Raw genomic sequence first — 20,841 nt, 5'->3', positions numbered from 1 at the left:
AAACAAGAGGTGACTGACAGCTGGTCTCACAGAGTCTATAATACAATTCTGTGGATGTCTCTGATGGACTTACTCATCTACTTAGAATTCCACTTAAAAAAAAAAAAAAAAAAACACCACACACAGTAGTAATTTTCCTACTTTTAAAAAATGTGGATAATTCTGGGCCAACTAAATGGGAGACAGGCCACACCCGCCACCACTGATGAGACAGAGGAGCTTAAGGAATGATGGGCTCGCCAGACATCAGTAACATCAGTTCTCTGACTGGACATTTTATGACAAGAAACAGGATGAGTGTTGGAGGATTAGTATACAACAAACAGGTCTTCCTTTTGGAACTTTAAAGATAGAATGTTCTTCTCTGTCTGGGAAATAATCTGAAATAAAAAGAGATAGATTTGGGGGGAGGACTCTCTTAGCCCTGACTGAGGTTCCTATCTGCAGAAAACTCTGGATGTACAAGCTGGGGAGTGTGCTGACTCTGAAGGCCAATCGGGACACTAGATCTAAGTAGGCATACCCTGGCTCATGAATCACCAAGGCCCACAGAGCTACTTCAAAAGGGACTTCCTGATACTGCTGAGAGGCTGAGCAAGATTAAATCCCTTCCAACTGAAACACGGTCTTCCCTAACCCAGAACATACAGGATAAGCACAACTCTCAACTGTCTCCAAGAGATACTTTATTTCTTCCTCTTCCAAGCACCATCCACTCATCCCACAAAAACATTTATTGAGTGAGCACCTACTGTGTGCCAAGCACTGTGCCAAGTTAGAGCAAAAGTGTACAACACAAAATACAATCTCCAGAGGAAACGGATTTAAACTTTAACAAAAGGAATTTGGGTCAGGCATCAGAGGAAACTTACTGACCGTGAGGGGCGTAAGACACAGTCATGGGAGACTGAGGGAGCTTGTGCAATCTCCTCCGCTGGGGGTCTATAAAGATAGTCTAGAGCTGGAACAATCCCACCTAGAGGCAGGGGGAAGGACCAAATGACCTCACAACATCCCCGGGTCTGCTTCAGCAGCCACAGTGCAATTCCCCTGGCAGGCCAGCGGCAACTCCCTCTTCCCCTCGCCCGCCGGAGGCACTCACCACTGAGCTCTTCTCAAGTAGGCTTTTATATAAGTGGCATCGAGCTTCACTGCACTCGTGCAGTCTTCTATTGCATCATCTAGTTTCCTAAGCTTCAGGAGAGAGAGAGCAGTCATACTTCACATCTCTGCGGACTGAGGGAGCCCGGAGGCTGTGAGCATGGCTTCAGAATTCTAAGACGATCAGTCGTGCTAGCCCCCTAACTGTCACACACTCTCGGTCACTGAGAAAGCTAGTGTCTCAGAGGGCTAAGGACGCCAGATTCGAAACCGGTTTCTCTTCTACAGGATAGAAGTCAGGCACACTTCTGTGCAGGGATAAACCACCTCTACCACTCCAGGGTAGTGCCCAAATAAGACAGGAAAATAGTGGTTCCTGCCCTCCATTCTCCCAAAGGCCAATGAGAGGGGTATGAATTACTCTGATTTCTAACTACTGGAATACTATAAGAGCAAGGGCCTGCTGTTGTTTCTTAGAGTATGCAGGACTACAGTGGAGATGCAGACTGTTTCCAGCCGAGCATGGTGACCATCAGTTATGCTGGATAAAAAAAATTAAGCCTGCCTCATACTCTAATTTCTTTCAAATTACTCCTAAGAAAGAAATAATCACTTGCTTAGGCCAAAAACAATGATAAAATTTGCCTAAAAATGATGCCAAAGCCCCTGGCATTCTCTTAGTGGAGGAAAGGGATCTTGAGGAAGAACAGGTAGGAATATCCTTCCAAACTGTCCCTCAAGTGCCCTTCAATTTCGAGGAAAAGGCAAAAAAGCTTGCCTCTCAGAAGGAAGTTTGTTAACAAGCTGAACTCTCAAACAAAAATCATCTTCTCTCCTTTCATCTGGCTGCCCTCATTAGGCAGATTCCCCAAGACCTCTTTGAGGTCCCTTAAACATATCTCCATAGACCCCAAGACCCAGACCAAGTGCTTACCTTGGAGTTAACCGTGCCCCGATTACAGTAGAGTTTAGCATTTGTTTTTATATTGTTAGGGTCTATCCCCAGGGCTTCTGTGTACAGTTCATAGGCTAGCTTGTAATTTCCTTCTTTAAATGCTTTATTCCCATCTTCTTTCTTTGCTTTAAGTGCTTTAGCATTCTACAGGGAAAAGCAAGGGGAAGTTAGTTCATATCCAGGAAACCCAGACAACTGTACAAGAGGCCCAAGTCTATTTTTGATTTCTCAGATCACAGCTGTTTAGCCTCGCACTGATCCTTACCACAACCACCCACCCCTCCGCCCGTACCCCCACCATCTGGGCTCTTTGTTGCTCACTGGTGCTTCCTACAGAGTGGACAGGAGAAACCAAGATTTGCAACAGAATATCATTGAGACTTGTTTGCCCAGGATTTACCTCCACTCCCTAGAATAAGCATTACTATTTTTTCTTCACTGAGGGAAGAAAATAAGAAAAAGCACACTTAGGTATTAGAAGGATCTGACCCTACATGATCACATTTACTTTTAAGTAAATAAACGTAGTTCTGAAATAATTTCTAATCAAAGACCAAGCATCCTGGCAAAGCGGGAAAAGGAGCTATCACATTTCATGTGATCCTAGAACCTTTCATTTTTGATTCACAGGTTCAAAAAGGAAGTTTTCTTTCCTACTCAGATCTGGGGCCTAGAACTTACTCTGCAAGCAATGCAGGCCTTCTCATGGTCAGGAGCCATTCTGAGAGCCTGTACAAAAAACTGAACCGCCTTCTCAATACAATCTTCATAATAAAGGCAAAGACCTCGTACATACAGAGCATCCGCATTGGTAGAATCCATTCGTAAAATGTCACTGCAATAGCCAGAGAGGAGAACATTCAGCCATGGTTTGGATCTCCCTACCATTACTATCATTTGTGATTACTATCACTAATTTTTCCCTTGACCATGTGTCTAGTATGGAAAGCATCCAAAGGTCAACAGATCCCAATAAGCTCTTCCCATACCTTCCCCAAATAAATGACCTATATTTATCTTTATTTATTTATTTATTTATTTATTTATTTATTTATTTATTTATTTATTTATTTTAAAGATTTTATTTATTTATGACACACACATGCAGAGAGAGAGAGGCAGAGACACAGGCAGAGGGAGAAGCAGGCTCCATGCAGGAGCCCGACGTGGGACTTGATCCCAGGTCTCCAGGATCACGCCCTGGGCCAAAGACAGCGCTAAACCGCTGAGCCACCCGGGCTGCCCTATATTTATCTTTAATACACTTCATGTGTCTCAGTCATTATTAGAACAGAGATTGGCAAACTACAGCCCAAAGGGCTAAATCCTGCCCACCGCTGTTTCTGTAAATCAAACTGTACTGAAACCTAGCCACATCATCCATTTATCTATTATCAATGGCTGTTTCTGCACCACAGTGGCAGAGGTGAATAATTTCGATGGAGACTATATGACCCGCAAAGCCTAAAATATTTACTACTGCCCTTTACAGAACTTGCAAACTTGCAAGTGTTAAAAGAAAATTACGTTTAAAAAAAAATAAAAAAACAAAAAACCTCACACGATCTCTTCTTCCATATATAGCTAAAGTACCTACTGTACTTCTATATCTGGTAGGTTTTCAAATCCAGTCTGTTTGGTTTTAAGGCCCAGGAAGGTCGATCAGCAATAGCTGGTCTACCTAAAGGACATATGGTAACTCCTGCTAAAGAGAGCTGCCAGACAGCACCTGTCCAGTGGTATCTGGCATTTCAATGCAGAACTGGCCTGATTTCATACCTGGCCACAGACTGTGCTTCCGGATAACGACCTAGCATTGCTAAACATTCTGCTTTGAGGATTTTGAAGCGATGGCAGGCAGGGGCAAATTCTAGGGCACGGTCCATGCAGAAAACCACCTATGGGGAAAAGAAAGCAAGTAAGGTTCTTCATTCTGGACTCTAGAAATATCTTCATTTAGTCTGGCCACAGGCAACAGACAGATTCAAAAGAAAGTAATATCAGAGGTTAGGAACATATCTAAGTCATCTGATTAAACCACTGAAACGAGGGGAGCAGTTGATCCAGAAGATGACAACGAACGTTTACTACGTACTTTATATACTGATCCATTTAATGTTCATGACAATTTTATAAATTTTACAAAGTACCTTATTTTATTAATGAGAAACTAAAATGCAGAGATTAAGGAATGTGTTCACGGTCACCGAAGCTAGTAAATGACAGAAACAGGATTCGGTTTCAGACACTATGACTCCAGAGCCTGTTACTTTAATCATCATGTTAAAAGCTGCATGTTAATAGCTACACTAACAGTGTAGAAATACTGTTATTTGCTATCCTGCACACCTCACCATGCTTAGGTTACTACAAAAGACAAGGATACCCAAAATAACCTGATACAGTCATCGCTCCCTATATTATTATTATTATTTTAAATTTTATTTATTTATTCATGAGAGACGGAGAGAGAGGCAGATACAGGCAGAGGGAGAAGCAGGCTCCATGCAGGGAGCCCGACGTTGGACTCGATCCCGGGACTCCAGGATCACGCCCCGGGCCAAAGGCAGATGCTCAACCGCTAAGCCACACAGGTGTCCCCCCTATATTATTAATATTGCTTACAGTTCCCTCCTCCCTGTGCCATGAGCCTTACATCCCACTAAGTACCCTAGTGGCCACCTTTCCTTCTATTTTATTTTTAAATTTTTTTTAAAAATTTTTTTAATTTTTAATTTTTAAATTTATTTTTATTTCAAAGAGTTTATTTATTTATTCATGAGAGATACACAGAGAGAGGAAGAGACATAAGGAGAAGGAAAAGCAGGCTCCCTGTGGTGAGCCTGATGCAGGACTTGATCCCAAGACCCCGGGGTCACAACCTGAACAAAAGGCAGACGCTCAAACACTGAGCCACCCAGGCACCCCTATTTATGTTTTAAAGATAGATAAATTGGTTTTTGGGGGGAGGGGAGTGCAAGCAGGGGAGGAGCAGAGAGAGAATTCTCAAACAGACCCTCCACCCCCCAACTGAGCAAGGAGCCCAACATGGGGCTCAATCTTAGGACCCCAAGATGACCTGAGCTGGAAACCAAACATTGGTTGCCCAACTGACTGAGCCACCCTGGTGCCCCTCCACTTCTATTTTAGTAGAAATATATCAATAAAATAGTTCATTTAAAAATATGTATTTTATTTATTCATTTAAGAGAGAGAGCATGCATGCACAAGCAGGGAAAGGGGCAGGGGGAGAGGGAGAAACAGACTCTCCCCACTGAGCAGGAGCCCAACTTGGGACTTGATCTCAGGACCCCAGGATCACAACCCCAGCCGAAGGCAGACACTTAACCAACTGAGCCACCAAGGCACCCCAAAATGTTTCATTTTAAATGGCCCTAAATAGTTTATCAGATTGTTATACTCAACATATATTCCCATTTTTCTCTTTTCAGAAGTTTGTTCCCTGAGCCTTCATTTTTGGTTTAGCTGCTATACCTGGGAGATCCTTACTGAATCATATTCTTTTCAAGGATAAATAACCCAAAGGAGAAATGCGGAATTAAGAGATACCCATTTCCTCTAAGAATCTGAATATGGGGATCAGGAAGAGATGAAGTCTAAAAGCTCAGAAGCAATAACAGGTCAAATTCCAGCAAAAGGTAACTGATTAGACATTCATATAATGGAATACCACATAGCTCTAAAACAGAATAAAGCTCCTTTCCATGTATTAGTACAGAAAGACTTCCAAGGTCTACTAAGTGCAAAGAAAGCAAGGTACAGAACAGTGAAGAACATGACCTTTCACGCAAAAAAGGAAAAATTAGAACTCTGTATTTTGATATATGTATAACCAAACTGGAAGGGAAGAGAAGAAATAAGAACACAGATTACTTTAGCGGGTGAGAACTAGGCAGATAGTTGTTTAGGGGAATACCTATCACTGAGTAAGTTTATACTTCTAGCTCCCTGCCCCCCACCTCATACTTCTAACTTTTGAACAATGAATAGCACCTAATCAAAAATTTAAATTTGAAAATATGCAGAAGTAGGAAAGCACCAAGAGCTGCCCCACTGGGAAGATGCAGTGTTCACAGAGCAGTGGTTGGGGATGCCTCTCTATCAGGGCATGGGGTACTATCCTAGAAGTTCTAAGGATTCTGGAAGTTCACGCATCATGTAAGATAAAGTCATGGTGCTAACTTTTCCCCCTTAAACAGAAATAGAACTAGTTGGGGGGTATAGGGGAAACAGTCAGATGTAAGCAGCCACACCCTGTTGCCTTCGCAACGTTGTGTGGAGATGGTTCTGCTCATCGGGTCAGTGGAGTGTCAGCTGAAGGCTCAGCGCTTCACTTCCCACCCCCCACCTCCCCATGACGAGGGACAGCTGCAGGCAAAGAAGATCTTTGTTTCTTCCAAGTTCATCTGTTTCCCCTGCCAGGATCATAATTCTTCATTTGTGACATCACCATGAGCTACAGTGGGGGGGCTGGGATGTCGCAAACAGAGGATTCTGTCACAAACTGGGGATTCTGGCTCCAGAGTGGGCAAGAGAGAAAAGAAACTCAAAAGATTGCCTTTGAGACAAAGCTTTTGCCTATGTAAACCTCAAAAAACGTGACAAAAGGCAGAATCAATCGCTTTCCAAACACACTCGACGCCCCCCCCAACCTTATGAATCACACTACAAAGACACTGTGATTATTAAAACCAATGGACAGAAGAAGGATGCTAATAAGTTAATGCTGAGACTCTGTATAAGCTAATCAGAAATATTTATTACCAAATAAAAGACCTGCACAGTTGGCGACTTAAGCATAATTAAGAACAATTCTTGGGGCACCTGGGTGGCTCAGTTGGTTGGGCGTCTTCCTCTGGCTCAGGTCATGATCCCAAAGTCCCAGATCCAGCCCCACGTTGGGCTCCCTGCTCAGTGGGGAACCTACTTCTCCCTTAGCCCCTGACCCCACTCCTGCTCTGGCTTGCTCACTCTCTAATAAACAAAATCTTAAAAAAAGCAATTCTTAACTGTACCGTTTTATCAAATGTTTATTGAGTACCTTCTACAGAAAGCACTGAACACATTCCCACATATAAAGTAACAACATCTGTTCCTTGGATGATACAAACCTCTTTTAAGTGATCTTGAAAGTTGAACCTTTATCAGTGTTTTTTACCTTTTTAGGGGGTCATTCGCCTCCCCTTCTGAAACACTAATGAAAGCTACTTCCAAATATCATCTAAAGGAGGGAATTAAGGATTATACAGATGAGGTATAACCACTATAAACTAGATCTAGAAAGATTATCTAGAACTTTTATACCTTTCCCATGTTTTCAGATAGGTTAACCCCTTTGGAATGTAAATTTCACTATCACATAGCTCCAAAAGAATAGTGTGCTTTCACAGAAAGGCCTAACATCAAACTGGTGGGACGACAGGTTACGTACACTATTCAAAAATCTAAAGGAGCCTCTATTATTTATTTATTTATTTATTTATTTTAATTATTTATTTATTTATTTATGATAGTCACAGAGAGAGAGAGAGAGAGAGAGAGAGAGAGGCAGAGACCTAGGCAGAGGGAGAAGCAGGCTCCATGCACCGGGAGCCCGACGTGGGATTCGATCCCGAGTCCCCAGGATCGCGCCCTGGGCCAAAGGCAGGCGCCAAACCGCTGAGCCACCCAGGGATCCCCTCTATTTTTTATTTAGACCTGCATCTAGTTCACATAAAACAGGAATTAAAGCTAGCTCCCATTATTCAAGTTAAAATGGATTATCCAAACCTAATATTTTATTCCAACTAGTGTTTCTTCTACTAACCAGCGTACTTTTAGGCTACTGTATCAAACACAGGAACAAACTCAATTAAACTCACTTTTTATCATAAAGCCAAATATAATTAACAAGTAAGTACCTTAGCAAAATAAATAAATGAATGAATGAACGCATGCTGTTGATGATGTGGAGCAAGAGAACTCTCATTCATTGCTGGCAGGAATGCAAAATGGTACAGCTGTTTTGATGGGTGTCTTGCAAAACTTAACATACTTTTACCACATGATCCAGCGATTGCACTCCTTCATATTTAACCCAAAGAGGTGAAAACTTATGCCCACACAAAAACCTGGACACAGATGTTTACAGCAGCTCTATTCATAACTGTCAAAAATGTGACTTTAACAGATGTGTCTCTGGTGGGGAATGTTGATAATGGGGTAGGCTATGCATGTGTGGGGACAGAGGATTATGAGAACTCTCTGCCCTATCCTCTTAATTTTGCTGTGAACCTGTTCTTAAAAAATAGTCTTTAAAAAAAAAAAAGAGAGAGAGAGAGAAAGAAAAAGGCAAAGCCAAACTGAAGGGGTAATTTATTATTCTGGATCTTCCGTACCATACTACGCACGTGTATACACACTCACACCACATACACACGCATGCACAGCCTTGTGATAAACTGTAGAGGAGACTTCCCCATAGTGGTACTTTACCTTCCGAAAATCTCGCTTCTCGAAATCCGTTTCTGCTATTTTCTCATATTCTATGACTGCATTAGCATTCTTGAACTATACCAGAAAATCAGATAAAGGAATGTTTTAATGACGTTGTAGTTTCAACCACAAAATTAAATACATAAAAAAAAAAATAAACAACCACAAAAAAAAAAAAAAAAATCAAGGCTTTGATGAATTAGGAGTTCAAGAAAATCAGAACCACATACTTCACAAATCAAGTCGGTGACAATGCAGCCGAGACTCCTAACAACAGGCAGGCTAAAGCCCCACCTGTACCATTAGTTTGAATTTCAAGTCAGGAATACCAGAGTCGTGCCTTGATAGACATAAAACAAAGGCACGACATTGTCAAATGAGACTGAGAATTTCCAGATTCTCACTAAAATGCATCCAAAGGTAAACTGGGTCTATATGGAGATGCAACTAAAATACATTTTGGCTGCTACTGATGTAATGAGGATTTGAACGTACTCAAAAGTCAGTTCTTTGCAGCATCTGCCCACTCCCCAGCTATCTCAGAAACCCTCCATTTCATAGATTTCTGAAGCTATAAATAAAAATATTCAAAACACTGTCTACATGTAAGAAACTGAGGCTCAGACAGTGAGATTCATTACCCAGGTGTGGCAAAGTCAGAAGTGAGACTAGCTCTTAGGTGGTTTTTTTGTTATTTTTTAGCTCTTAGTTCTGACTTTCAGGTCACTATACCACACTGCCTCTTTCGATACAGACAAGAACAGAACCATACCTCCTGGTGCGCCTGAGCATTTTTGTGATCCAGTTCTAGGGCTCTCTGGAAACTACGACATGCTGCCATGGCATTCCCTAGAGATAGGTGGCATTTGCCCTCTCGTAGATGTCCCTAGAAGAAATGCAAAGAGGGAAGAAAAGGAGCATGACTGCCAAGTAGAGAGTAATCAACAGCAGTAACAAATACCCACACAAAACCAACAGGGATGAAAGTGGCCAGAGCAGTGGTTCTCACCCAGGAGAGATTCCACTCTCCATGGGACAGTTAGCAATGTTACAGATATGTTTGGTTGTCACAACTGGAGAGAAAGGGGAGCTACTTATACCTGCGGTTAAAGAGACGCTGCTAAACATCATATAATGCACAGGATAGCTCTCCACAACAAAGAATTATCTGGTCCCAAATGTCTACAGTGTTAAGACTGAGAAGTCCTGGGCTAGAGGAACTCAACTGCAGCAATCTGTCCTCCCCAGATGGTTGCATTACGTACCCGGACAAAACTGTCATCCAACCTCACTGACTGCTGTGCATCTCCAAGAGCTTCCCGGAATTTTCCGAGCATCATCAAAGTGGCTGCTCGATTCCCATAGTAGCTAGCATTTTTAGGACACATATCTACAGGAAGGGCAGAAAATAAAGCTTAGCATGTAAATAAATAAATATTTATTAAATAAAGTAAAATAAAGCTTGGCATGGGTCAGTGCTTCAAAAACTCAGGGGTCATCTCCCCTCAGAACTACATCAAGGCAATCAAACTATAATAGGAATGCTAACATACTCTCTTTAAAATGCAATGGCCAAATTTTTGACTACCTGTGCAAATGGACAGAAGCAATGGTAAGACCAATTAAAAAAATAAAAGTTACTTAAAAATAATTTACACTTAGCTTTAAAGTGTACTGATTACCCCTTAGAGGGGATGGGTCAGCATATTCATCATTTTTTTTTTAAAAGATTTTATTTATTTATTCCTGAGAGATGGGGGGGGGGGGGGGGGGCAAAGACACAGGCAGAGGGAGTAGCAGTTTCCATGCAGGGAGCCCAGCGTGGGGCTCAATCCCAGGTCTCCAGGATCACGCCCTGGGCTGAAGGCAGCGCTAAACTGCTGAGCCACTGAGGCTGCCCCGCATATTCATCTTCTTAAGGAACTGTATTGTATATAATAAGAGATGAAAATGAATTTATATTTGTTGAATTAGGGGTGGAGAGTTTGTAAGCAAGTTAAGTAAGGAACATGCTGACATGGGATTAAAATATGTGGGCATGGGACACCTGGGTGGCTCAGCAGTTAAAACATCTGCCTTTGGCTCATGTCGTGATCCTGGAGACACGGGATAAATAAAATAAAATATGTGGGCAAGTGGAGCATGGAAGTAGTTAAGACTTGATAATATCTATGAGGGCCATTTTCTAACATAGTTAAATGAACTGGAAATGGCTGAGATGCATTTAGGTACGTATCTTTTTGCCATTATATCTAGAACTTCTTAAACTGTCTTTGTCAAATGAAGAACTACCCATCTGAGCTAGGAAAAATCATCCTCATGAAGTCCAAAAGAGTTCACACAGTAAGTTATGAACCCACAAGCCAAAGGCTACTTTTCTGAAAGGTGCTACTCAGAATAGTATTTAGCAAATTTGTCTTCAGCATAAGCAGTAGTTCTCACCTATGGCTTTTGTATAATAATTATAAGCTTCATTGTAATCTTTCTTGGCATAGTATGCATTTCCTTGTTCCTTGAAAGACTCTGCTTCCCTGAAAAGGAAAGAGAAAGAGGAGCATGTTATTATACACAGGGAATAACCTCTGTAATCTCACAGGAGCAATTTTTGGTCTAGAGCCCCAGGCATATTGAACTGAAAGTTAGTGCAATGCTTGAAGGAATTTATAGGTTTGTTCAATGCTATTTTTTTTTGTCACTTAGATATATTCAAGCTAAATCAAAAAAACCTCTCTCATGTTGCGTGCCTTTTCCTCGCTATTCCCGCCTATAGTTATATTCCATACAATAAGCAAGTTTAGATCATCTCTCATAGAGACTGAATTTTTTTAACTTTATTTATTTATTTATTTACGTAGTCTCTACACCCAGCATGGGGCTCAAACTCATGACCCCAAGATCAAGAGTTGCATGCTTCTCCAACTGAGCCAGGCAGGTGCCCTGAATTTTTATATGTATTTCCTTCCCACTGTGTCACAATTGCTGCTTTAGCAAACATAAAAAAATCAGTTACAGATCATTCCATTCAGGGGCAATGACTTCTTAACGTGAAATGGGTCACATCCTTAGAGTTCTAACGATATATTCTCTTGAAAACTGGCTCATGCATTTGTCACTGAAAGGACAAGCAGAGCAGAAGCAGGTGGCAAAGGAGTTAAAAGCATAGCATACTGGTGTTTAAGATGGAGGACAGAGTTCAATGATAGCAGAGATCAAGAACCTGGGTAACAGGAACATATGAGGTACAGCCTGCCAGAGCCATGCTCTAAGAAATACCCCTCTACTGATGTTCTCTCTGCCCATCACATCCACATGGGTACTTATTGCCCCCTCTACCATTCCTATAGTACCTTGTATAACCACCAAGTGGATAATATCAGAATTTCTACCCTACTCCAAGATCCTTTTTCGAAGTTCTGCCACCAGACAAAGTGTATTTTCCAAAAGGAACAATGTTATGTAAGTGAGAATTATATTCCAGATCAAGGAACTAGAATCGAATAAGACATGACCAACAATGTTTTAAAAGAACTGGTAACCCCTACCAAAGATACCCCAAATCATTCTAATGACCAACAATCATTCTAATGAGTGACAAAGATAATTCTTTACCCAAATGATTTCTGCAACATATCTTAGCATTTTTGTTATAAGAAAGAATCTTTGTTTCTTTTCCTCTACACATCCAAAAAAGAACCCAGTTCAAGGGAAATAGAGACAGAAGTACCAGTTTTTAACCATGGTGATGGTAATGGGAGTTTACAGCTTGATTTTATGCACCTCGGTAATGGAAGGATTTGTGATTTATTTACTTACGTATTTTAAACTACAGAATGGCAAAGCTGCCCTCCTTTTATTGAGGTGATCTCCCTTTCTTTTTTTTTTTTTTATTTTTTTTTAAGTTTTTATTTATTTATGATAGTCACAGAGATAGAGAGAGAGAGAGAGAGAGGCAGAGAGAGAAGCAGGCTCCATGCACTGGGAGCCTGATGTGGGATTCGATCCCGGGTCTCCAGGATCACGCCCTGGGCCAAAGGCAGGCGCCAAACCGCTGCGCCACCCAGGGATCCCCCTGATCTTCCTTTCCATTCTTCTCCAGCACTGTCCTGGCAAGCCCTACTAACATGAAAAGGCTGCTAGAAGAAAGGAGAAGGAAAATGGGAATGATCTATAAATGTTGACAGATCTGAACTGTGATGGACATGAATTTATTTGAATAATTTTATTACACCAACTGGCACAAGGCTGTAAAGAGGCCATCTGCTATTAAAAGTCCTCAAGAAGGATCCCCCAAATGCAAGATTTATAGGACCAATTGCAATCTTTCTGCACGGTGTACACCATCCTATAACTCTAAATTAAGCAAAGCATTCTAAGAACTATGAGGAGCCTACCCTTTAAGAGCAGATATGCCAAGAGATCTGAAGAAAGGGCTTCCCCAACACTGGATGTCAGAAGCTGAGTCAAATTGCTGTGAAAAAACCAGAGTGGTAAATTCAAAGGAAACATTAGGCTCACAATGTATGTGAAAAGATCTAGTCTTCCTTTCAGCTGCCTAGTGGCTAAGAATACACAAATGCTTAAAGAAAACCAAAGGTATCCAGACACTTAGACACCATATTAGTAGTATAAAGCTGGTTAAGCAAAGGTGAAACAATCTGTAGAGCTACAGAAAAGTGCCCTTTCTTTCCTGAAACACAAACTTCCATGGAGGCAAGGGAGTTCTGCATGGGCTGTAGAAAGTAAGAAATGATTACTGAAGCCTGGTACTTCCATATGTTATCTTTCTACCAGGTGTTTCATTATTCCTATAGCTCAGAGAAGTAAAATAAGGAGCAGAGATAAAAAACTGGCCCAAGGTCAGGATGTCAACCCACACCTATCAGATTCCAAAGCTTATGCACCATCTACTATGCTAAGCTTTCTCTCCAATGCTCATCTGTATCTATTTCTTAAGACTTAAAAAATTAATCTGTCCTGCTGGGAACAAGACATGGGCAATGAATGTGTATTTCTTCAAACTAAGACATAAAATAGCCCTAGCATATAAAATCCAACTCCTGAACTGCAATCTAGATTTAAACAAGCTAAATGACATTCCTAACAATTAGTCACAGAGAGAGCAGGGCTCCTTTCTCTTTAAGACGCAAGACCTAGTGAACTGGACTTTGCCTCCCCCAAGAAATGCATTTCATTTTAGTAAATGGTGAGTAGATTCCATTCTAGAGCAAACAAAGCGAGTAATGTAGAGTCAGCCCACAGCAGAAAGAACAAGAAGAATTGTGTTGTGACAAGTTACCATGTTTTTAACCTCACACTGCACAGCATCAGGCCAGAATTAGCTATTCCCACACAACTGCCTCATGAAAAGGACTTATTTTCATAGAAACATGGTTGATTAACAGCTGCCTAAACAATAGGCACTTAGTGCATTTAGGCTGAATGCTTATTTTTTGCCTCCAGGTCCAACTCTCAGAGTGGAGTCCCCTCCTTCATTTTGAACCTCCCCACCAAATACGAGACAAGCTTTAACCAATGGGCCTGACCCAGTGAGACCAGCCGAGGAAAAAGTGGATCTTTGGAATCCAGCATGGCAGCAGCAAGAACTGAACAAGGCTGCATCAGGAACAATTCCAGGGTCAAATCCATTCAAGTCCTGCCCTGGGAGTCTGAGAAAGGGCTGAAGCTTGTTCAAGTTGCCTTTACAGCAAAGGGACTGAAGGATGAGATGTCAAAGGCGTGGGACTGGAAAAGAAGGAGAAGAGCTGGTTAACACTGGAATCGAGGACAGCCTGGTGCTGGTATCTGTCACTCCACTCACCGCCAGGATCACTGATTTGATAACCAAGTGAAGTTATAACATGTACCTACCAAACACATCAGCACCGAGAAAGGAAGGATTAGGATTAATTAGGTTCACCTGGACCAACCAAAAAGAGGAAAGAAGTCCAAAAGGGACTAAATTACACTACAGATTATTTCTATGGACACACAATAAAATTCAGACTAATCCCTGAAATATAATGCCACATGAAAATATAGACACGCCATAACTGACCTGCAGGAGCTATTAATAGCTACACTACATCTCTAGTCCTTTTTCAGATTTTCAAAGGCATTCCTAGGGAAGATCTGGGCATCCTGAAGTGGTTATGGTGATACTATTACAAGTTCTTCAACAAAGAGCCAGTGAGGCACCCAAGGCCACCATACAGGCTCCCCAACTTCACAGTCCTTGGTTTTCTCCCCACTAGATCCTGTTAACCAGCGTCAAGGTTTTTAGATTAAAAACTAATTTATCGGGATCCCTGGGTGGCGCAGCGGTTTGGCGCCTGCCTTTGGCCCAGGGCGCGATCCTGGAGACCCGGGATCGAATCCCACGTCGGGCTCCCGGTGCATGGAGCCTGTTTCTCCCTCTGCCTGTGTCTCTGCCTCTCTCTGTCTCTGTGTCTCTCATGAATAAATAAATAAAACCTTTAAAAAAAAAAAAAAAAACTAATTTATCTAGTTTTCCACCCAACCTCTAAGCAGAGTAAGCTTCACCTCTGATTCACCAAAAGATGCTGGGAAAGATTCAATCCTCCACCAAACCAGTCCTTTCACTTGAATTTTCACAAATTCCTGTGAAAAGAGCTACTGAGAGATTTTCAAAAACTTCTATCTTGGGTAGCCCATGTGGCTCAGCGGTTTAGCGCTGCCTTCAGCGCAGGGTGTGGTACTGGAGACCCGGGATCAAGTCCCACATCGGGCTCCCTGCATGGAGCCTGCTTCTTCCTCTGCCTGTGTCTGTGCCTCTCTCTGTGTGTCTCTCATGAATAAATAAATAAAATCTTAAAAAAAAAAAAAAAAAAAACACTTCTATCCTCTCAGGAGGTATGGTGGGGAGGGTCCACCACAGCAGGATCAGTGGAGGGCCTGGGTGGCCTTCTGACAGATACACGTAAGGAGACTACATATCACTCTTGGTCGGCTTTGCTATTTTAAAATATATTCCTGTATTTTTCAGAAATAGCCTCATCAATCAAAACTACAGCCTGGCACCTGCTCTTCTACACTACACATGTTAAAAATCTGTATATCCTCTGATCATGCAGTTATATTCTCTCCTCCAATGTAGCACTCATTCTTCACAGATGCTAATTACTCCAATGAACAGTGCCAAGGGAATCATTTGGTATTACACAGGTCTTAGCAGGGCTCAGTATCACGTGATCAGTTCAGACAACATGGGCTTATAATCACCAGTCAACTCTACACATTTACAGCACAGCTAAATTAAACATACATTAAAACACCGCAGTTGACATTGCAACGTGACCCAAATTAGATGCCCTATAAAAATCTCCATTTTCTCTTTAAATACTTCTAAGTTGGATGTTAAGCAAGCTCTTCGCCTTAGGCCAACTAATCTATCTTAGCAATGAAAGAGCGAATTTTACTCATCAGCTTTCATTAATGCAGGATTCATTGGATGGTAGTTTTTAAAACGCCCTCAAATATAAGTGGGTTCTCTTTGGAAATGCTTCACATTTCATGTATTTGTGAATTATTAAAATAGAGATGAGATCCTTCATCACTTGTACAGTATCATTTTAGGATTTATTTTTTAAAAGATTTTTATTTATTTATTTGAGAGAGAATGTGCATACATAAGCAGGGGAGCAGCAGCCAGAGGGAAAGGGAGAAGCAGGCTCCCTGCTCCATCAGGCTCTATTTCAGAGTCCTAGGATTATGACCTGAGCTGAAGGCAGCCACTTAACTGACTCAACCACCCAGGCACCCCTCACTTTAAGATTTAGTTACCTCTGTGCATAAAAATAAAGACCAGCACAGTTCACTATTCTGTAACATTTGCAACCTAGGATATGCTGATATTTTTGTATGACAAAAACTTAACTGACTGCTTTTACTTATTTCAAGTATTTGCCTAGAATAATACATTTTTAATCAAGTTTAGCTCTTCTAATAGCCATGAATAATAGTTTAAATCAAAGGGGATGCAGAAGCTTGGATGAGATCTTCTTTTTTGCATTTTCTTGATGTATTCTGCTACTCCTGATATGACAGAAAAATCTAACTGCTAAAAATACAACTTAGGACAAGATGATTTCTTTGGTTAGAGCACAGTAATGTTTCAGGGCCTTTGATTTGGGAGACTTTTATTGGCAGGAAGAATCTTAGAAGAAGCTATCTATTAACAACACTTTATACTGCCCCTAAGTCAAATATTCCTTATGCATCCTAACTTTCAAAATGTCACCTTCACTCTGTGCTTATTCGCCCCTTTCTTTTATTCAGTCAAGTTTATTAGTTGTCCATTGATCTAGAAATATCCTCCACCCTTTAGAATTTATGGGATCTTGGCCAGTCTCAGAGTAGAAATTCCTTCCTCCTTCCCACAATCTGAGACCTCTTGTCCCCAAAGGCACGTCACAGGGCCTGTTTCAAGTTGTACTCTTTCTGACCTCCATGAGGGAATAAAGTAAAAGGAGGCCAGGTGCCTTTTATTCCATCTTACCAAATGCATATTATTCTTTCTTTCTTTTCTAACTAGCCTAGGAATGAAATAACAAGTTTTATAGAGATAGGTGGAGTAATCTCACAGATTCAGTGCTTCCTGAATGCAAGGTGCTATATGCTGGGTATGAATAAAGGCTTCAAAATGGTCCAGAGAAGGGCAGCCCGGGTGGCTCAGTGGTTTAGCACCTGCCTTTGGCCCAGGGCATGATCCTGGAGACCCCGGATCAAGTCCCACGTCGGGCTCCCTGCATGGAGCCTGCTTCTCCCACCACCTGTGTCTCTGCCTCTCTGTGTGTCTCTCATGAATAAATAAATAAAATCTTATAAAAAAAAAAAATGGTCCAGAGAAAACAGAGGATGGGCTCTCTAATTGCTACCAGATGGTAAAAGTGGGCTACCCAGTTTCTTTTACCCAATTTGCTTTAGAATAAAGTGCTTCTGCTTACACTTCAATGCACAAATACCCACCCTTCTCCCCAAAAAGAGGGGAGGAGATGAAGGTAACTAATTAACATACCAGTTCAAATTATTCTCTTTCTAGACATTCAGGGGAAAGCCTCAACAGGGGCAGAGCCAGAAGGGACCAAATGAAGTTACAGTCTAGACAAGGCAATAGCACTCTCTACTGCTAGAGCAGGGAAGGACACCAGGCAACACACTGGAGTTGGCAATGTCTTATTTAGGGCGGGGGGGCGGGGGGGCAACCAACTAATCAATTGACCCAGACAGAAATTATTGCACTCAGAAAGATGTTCACATGAAATAGCTGACTCAATCATAATAAATTGATGCTAGTTCCTTAAATGAGAAGTGTCACAATCTGTGGCATCTACTTAATCTTTACTCCACAGAAAAGGGGATCCAACCATAAAGCTGCTTCTGAGAAGCCCCTCTGAGGACATAAGTCATTGGCCTTTCACCAACAGCCAGAGGCTTGTTTCCATAACATACCCCAAAACCCACCATTTTCTATCCCATGGTTCCTCACTCTGTGAGCTCTCCTAATATCCTCTTAGGGACATTAGCATCCAACAAAAATCTAGAACTAAGAAAATAATTAAGAAAAGGCTGCTTTGAGTTTTGGGGAGAGGTGGGAGTGGAGGGGGGAACCAGAGTGGGAAGTCTAGATTGTCACCTGGTATGTTGCTGCTAAAGTTCTCAATAAATAAATAAGTAAGTAAAATAAAGTTCTCTTGATTCCTTACTTTAACAGGTGGTTGACTATCTCAGGGCAAACTTCCAGAGGAAGAACTCTTAGGACAGAAACTCCCCAAGAATAAGAGAAAATGTTGCTTCCTCACATACCCTCCCCAAAAGCCTAATAAAAGAATCAGAAGAGAAGGTGAATACTTTGCTTATCTGACAATTTGGCCTCCCCACAAAAATTTTAAGTAACATGACAAGAGAATATTAGATGTCAGAATTAGCCTTTGAGGGATCCCTGGGTGGCGCAGCGGTTTGGCGCCTGCCTTTGGCCCAGGGCGCGATCCTGGAGACCCGGGATCGAATCCCACATTGGGCTCCCGGTGCATGGAGCCTGCTTCTCCCTCTGCCTGTGTCTCTGCCTCTCTCTATCTCTCTCTCTCTCTCTCTCTCTGTGACTATCATAAATAAATAAAAATTTAAAAAAAAAAAAAAAAAAAAAGAATTAGCCTTTGAAAGTTATCTCTCTTCATATTTTCATTCTCAAAAGCCTCAACCACCCATATCCTTGCCAATGGTGGGATAAAACATAGAAACTGCTATTCTGATTTAGATGGGGAAGGAAAAAAACCTGTCAACCCAATACAATGAATAGACATTGGGGTAACCTGCACGATGAATCCTGCTCTTACTGCTGAAATTCAGACAGTTTAAAAGAATACCTGGAACGACCTCTAAGTAACTTCCACATCACTCAGCACTGGAGAAAAGGGACCAAACATTAATGAAGTAAGAGAGAAATGGGCTCTCAGAGGGACTGTGCATCAGACCACAAGGCACCTAGGCAGCCGCTGACCATTGTTCTCCAATCTTCTAAAGTCCTAGAGAAAAAAAGCAAAGGCAAGTGCCCAGTACTCAGCTTTTTAAAACTTTTAAAATACTAGCTTCAATGACTACACTCATCCCTGATTGGCTAGAATGTTCAATAAGCTTGGGTTTTCAGCCAATCAGATTTCTGGTCGTTGGGAATGGCCTAGACTTGAGAGCAACTGCCATTCGACTTGGTTGGTTTCTGGTTCTGGTTAGTATTTGCACCCAAATTAAAGCAGCAAGGGCAGAGAGACCCTTCCTCTATACTTTACCTTAGCTCCAGTTATGACTTAACAATTTTTAAAAAAGGTTTTATTTTTAAGTAATCTCTACACTAAAATGGGGCTCAAATTCACAAACCCAAGATCAAGGATTGTATGCTCTATCGACTGAGCCAGCCAAGCACCCTTGATTTAACAATTTTGCTACTTGTTAATATCAAGTTCAGGGCAGCCCCGGTGGCTCAGCGGTTTAGCGCCGCCTTCAGTCCAGGGTGTGATCCTGGAGTCCCGGGATCGAGTCCCTCGTCGGGCTTCCTGCATGGAGCCTGTTTCTTCCTCTGCCTGTGTCTCTGCCTCTGTCTCTGTGTCTCTCATGAATGAATAAATAAAATCTTTAAAAAGAAAAAAAAAAGGTTCAATTAATCAATTAGGTAATCAGGTTCAATCCTGGTATTCAGGATCCTGTATTCAGGATCCTGTATTCCTAGCTTTATCCCTTCTTAACCATGACTTATTTTTTTTTTTTTAAGATTTTATTTATTCACGAGAGACACACAGAGAGGCAGAGACACAGGCAGAGGGAGAAGGAGGCTCCATGCAGGAAGCCCGATGTGGGACTCGATCCTACAACCTCAGGATCATGCCCCGAGCCAAAGGCAGGCGCTCAACTGCTGAGCCACCCAGGCGTCCCAACCATGACTTATTTGTCCCACCTCCCATTTCTTCCCCTCTGACCCCACGCTTAGAAGTATACCAAAATGAAAATGAAGGATGAGAGCAGTGTTTTCACGGACTTGGATTTAAGATCAAAGATAATATCTCAGGGCACCTGGGTGGCTCAGTGGTTGAGCATCTGCCTTCAGCTCAGGTCATGATTCTCGGATCCGGGGATCACAGGAAGCCTGCTTCTCCCTCTGCCTATATATCTCTGCCTCTGTGTCTCTTGTGAATAAATAAAATCTTAAAAAAAAAAAAAAGATAATATCCCATTTAGATTGTGGGCTTACTGAAATGTCTAGCTGCCTGCCCTGGAACTTCAAGAGAAAGTTTAGAGAGACAAATACCTAAGAATTTAAAACAGAGTGAGAAAGGAGAGCTGGGAGAGGCATCCCCACAAGCTCTTCAGTTATGCCCATGAACTCCAAAATGTCCCAGGAAGCTGTAGTAAATAAACAACTGCAGCATATCCTGGGATATGGATTCAGGGTTCAGCACTTCCCACCAACAACATGAATAGAGAAATAAAAAGCAAATTCTACAGAGTTTACCATACCTAGATACTAAGAAAGGACCTAATGGTCTTCCTTGAGTCCACCATGAAAACAGATACAGAGGTTATCAGATCAAGGAATCAGATAAGGATGTTCTATCTCCTAAATCTATGGCTTCAGGCTTCGTTGGTTCCTTTAGACCCTATTGTCCGGTGGTCACACCGGATTCACGGATTCATGCTGAGACAGAGAATGCTTCTTCTATCCACGAGCAACTTGGAGCAACTTGAAATACTTCAATTTTACCATAATAAAGACTACCTACGGA

General features: G+C 41.8%; 1 protein-coding gene across 4 annotated transcripts in view; it reads right to left on the bottom strand.

Annotated features, from left to right (window-relative positions):
• Positions 1-20,841, bottom strand: part of DNAJC7 (DnaJ heat shock protein family (Hsp40) member C7) — a 30,216-nt gene that overhangs the window by 5,998 nt on the left and 3,377 nt on the right. The window contains exons 2-10 of one of the 4 annotated variants that reach the window (XM_049114706.1): positions 18,934-19,694; positions 10,994-11,082; positions 9,817-9,941; positions 9,324-9,437; positions 8,552-8,626; positions 3,836-3,954; positions 2,738-2,891; positions 2,036-2,200; positions 1,103-1,194 (exon numbers count right to left, since the gene is read on the bottom strand). In XM_049114706.1, coding sequence (XP_048970663.1) covers positions 1,103-1,194; positions 2,036-2,200; positions 2,738-2,891; positions 3,836-3,954; positions 8,552-8,626; positions 9,324-9,437; positions 9,817-9,941; positions 10,994-11,082; positions 18,934-18,962 — 962 coding nt within the window. In that variant the 5' untranslated portion in view covers positions 18,963-19,694. Of the gene's footprint in view, positions 1-1,102; positions 1,195-2,035; positions 2,201-2,737; positions 2,892-3,835; positions 3,955-8,551; positions 8,627-9,323; positions 9,438-9,816; positions 9,942-10,993; positions 11,083-12,942; positions 13,015-14,094; positions 14,244-18,933; positions 19,695-20,841 lie in introns of those variants that run through there. The other 3 variants (XM_049114707.1, XM_025440293.3, XM_025440290.3) reach the window with 3 other exon arrangements.

The sequence above is a fragment of the Canis lupus genome, chromosome 9 (assembly GCF_003254725.2).
Source record: "Canis lupus dingo isolate Sandy chromosome 9, ASM325472v2, whole genome shotgun sequence".
NCBI classification, from domain to species: domain Eukaryota; kingdom Metazoa; phylum Chordata; class Mammalia; order Carnivora; family Canidae; genus Canis; species Canis lupus.
This window is presented reverse-complemented; position numbering and strand designations above follow the sequence as displayed.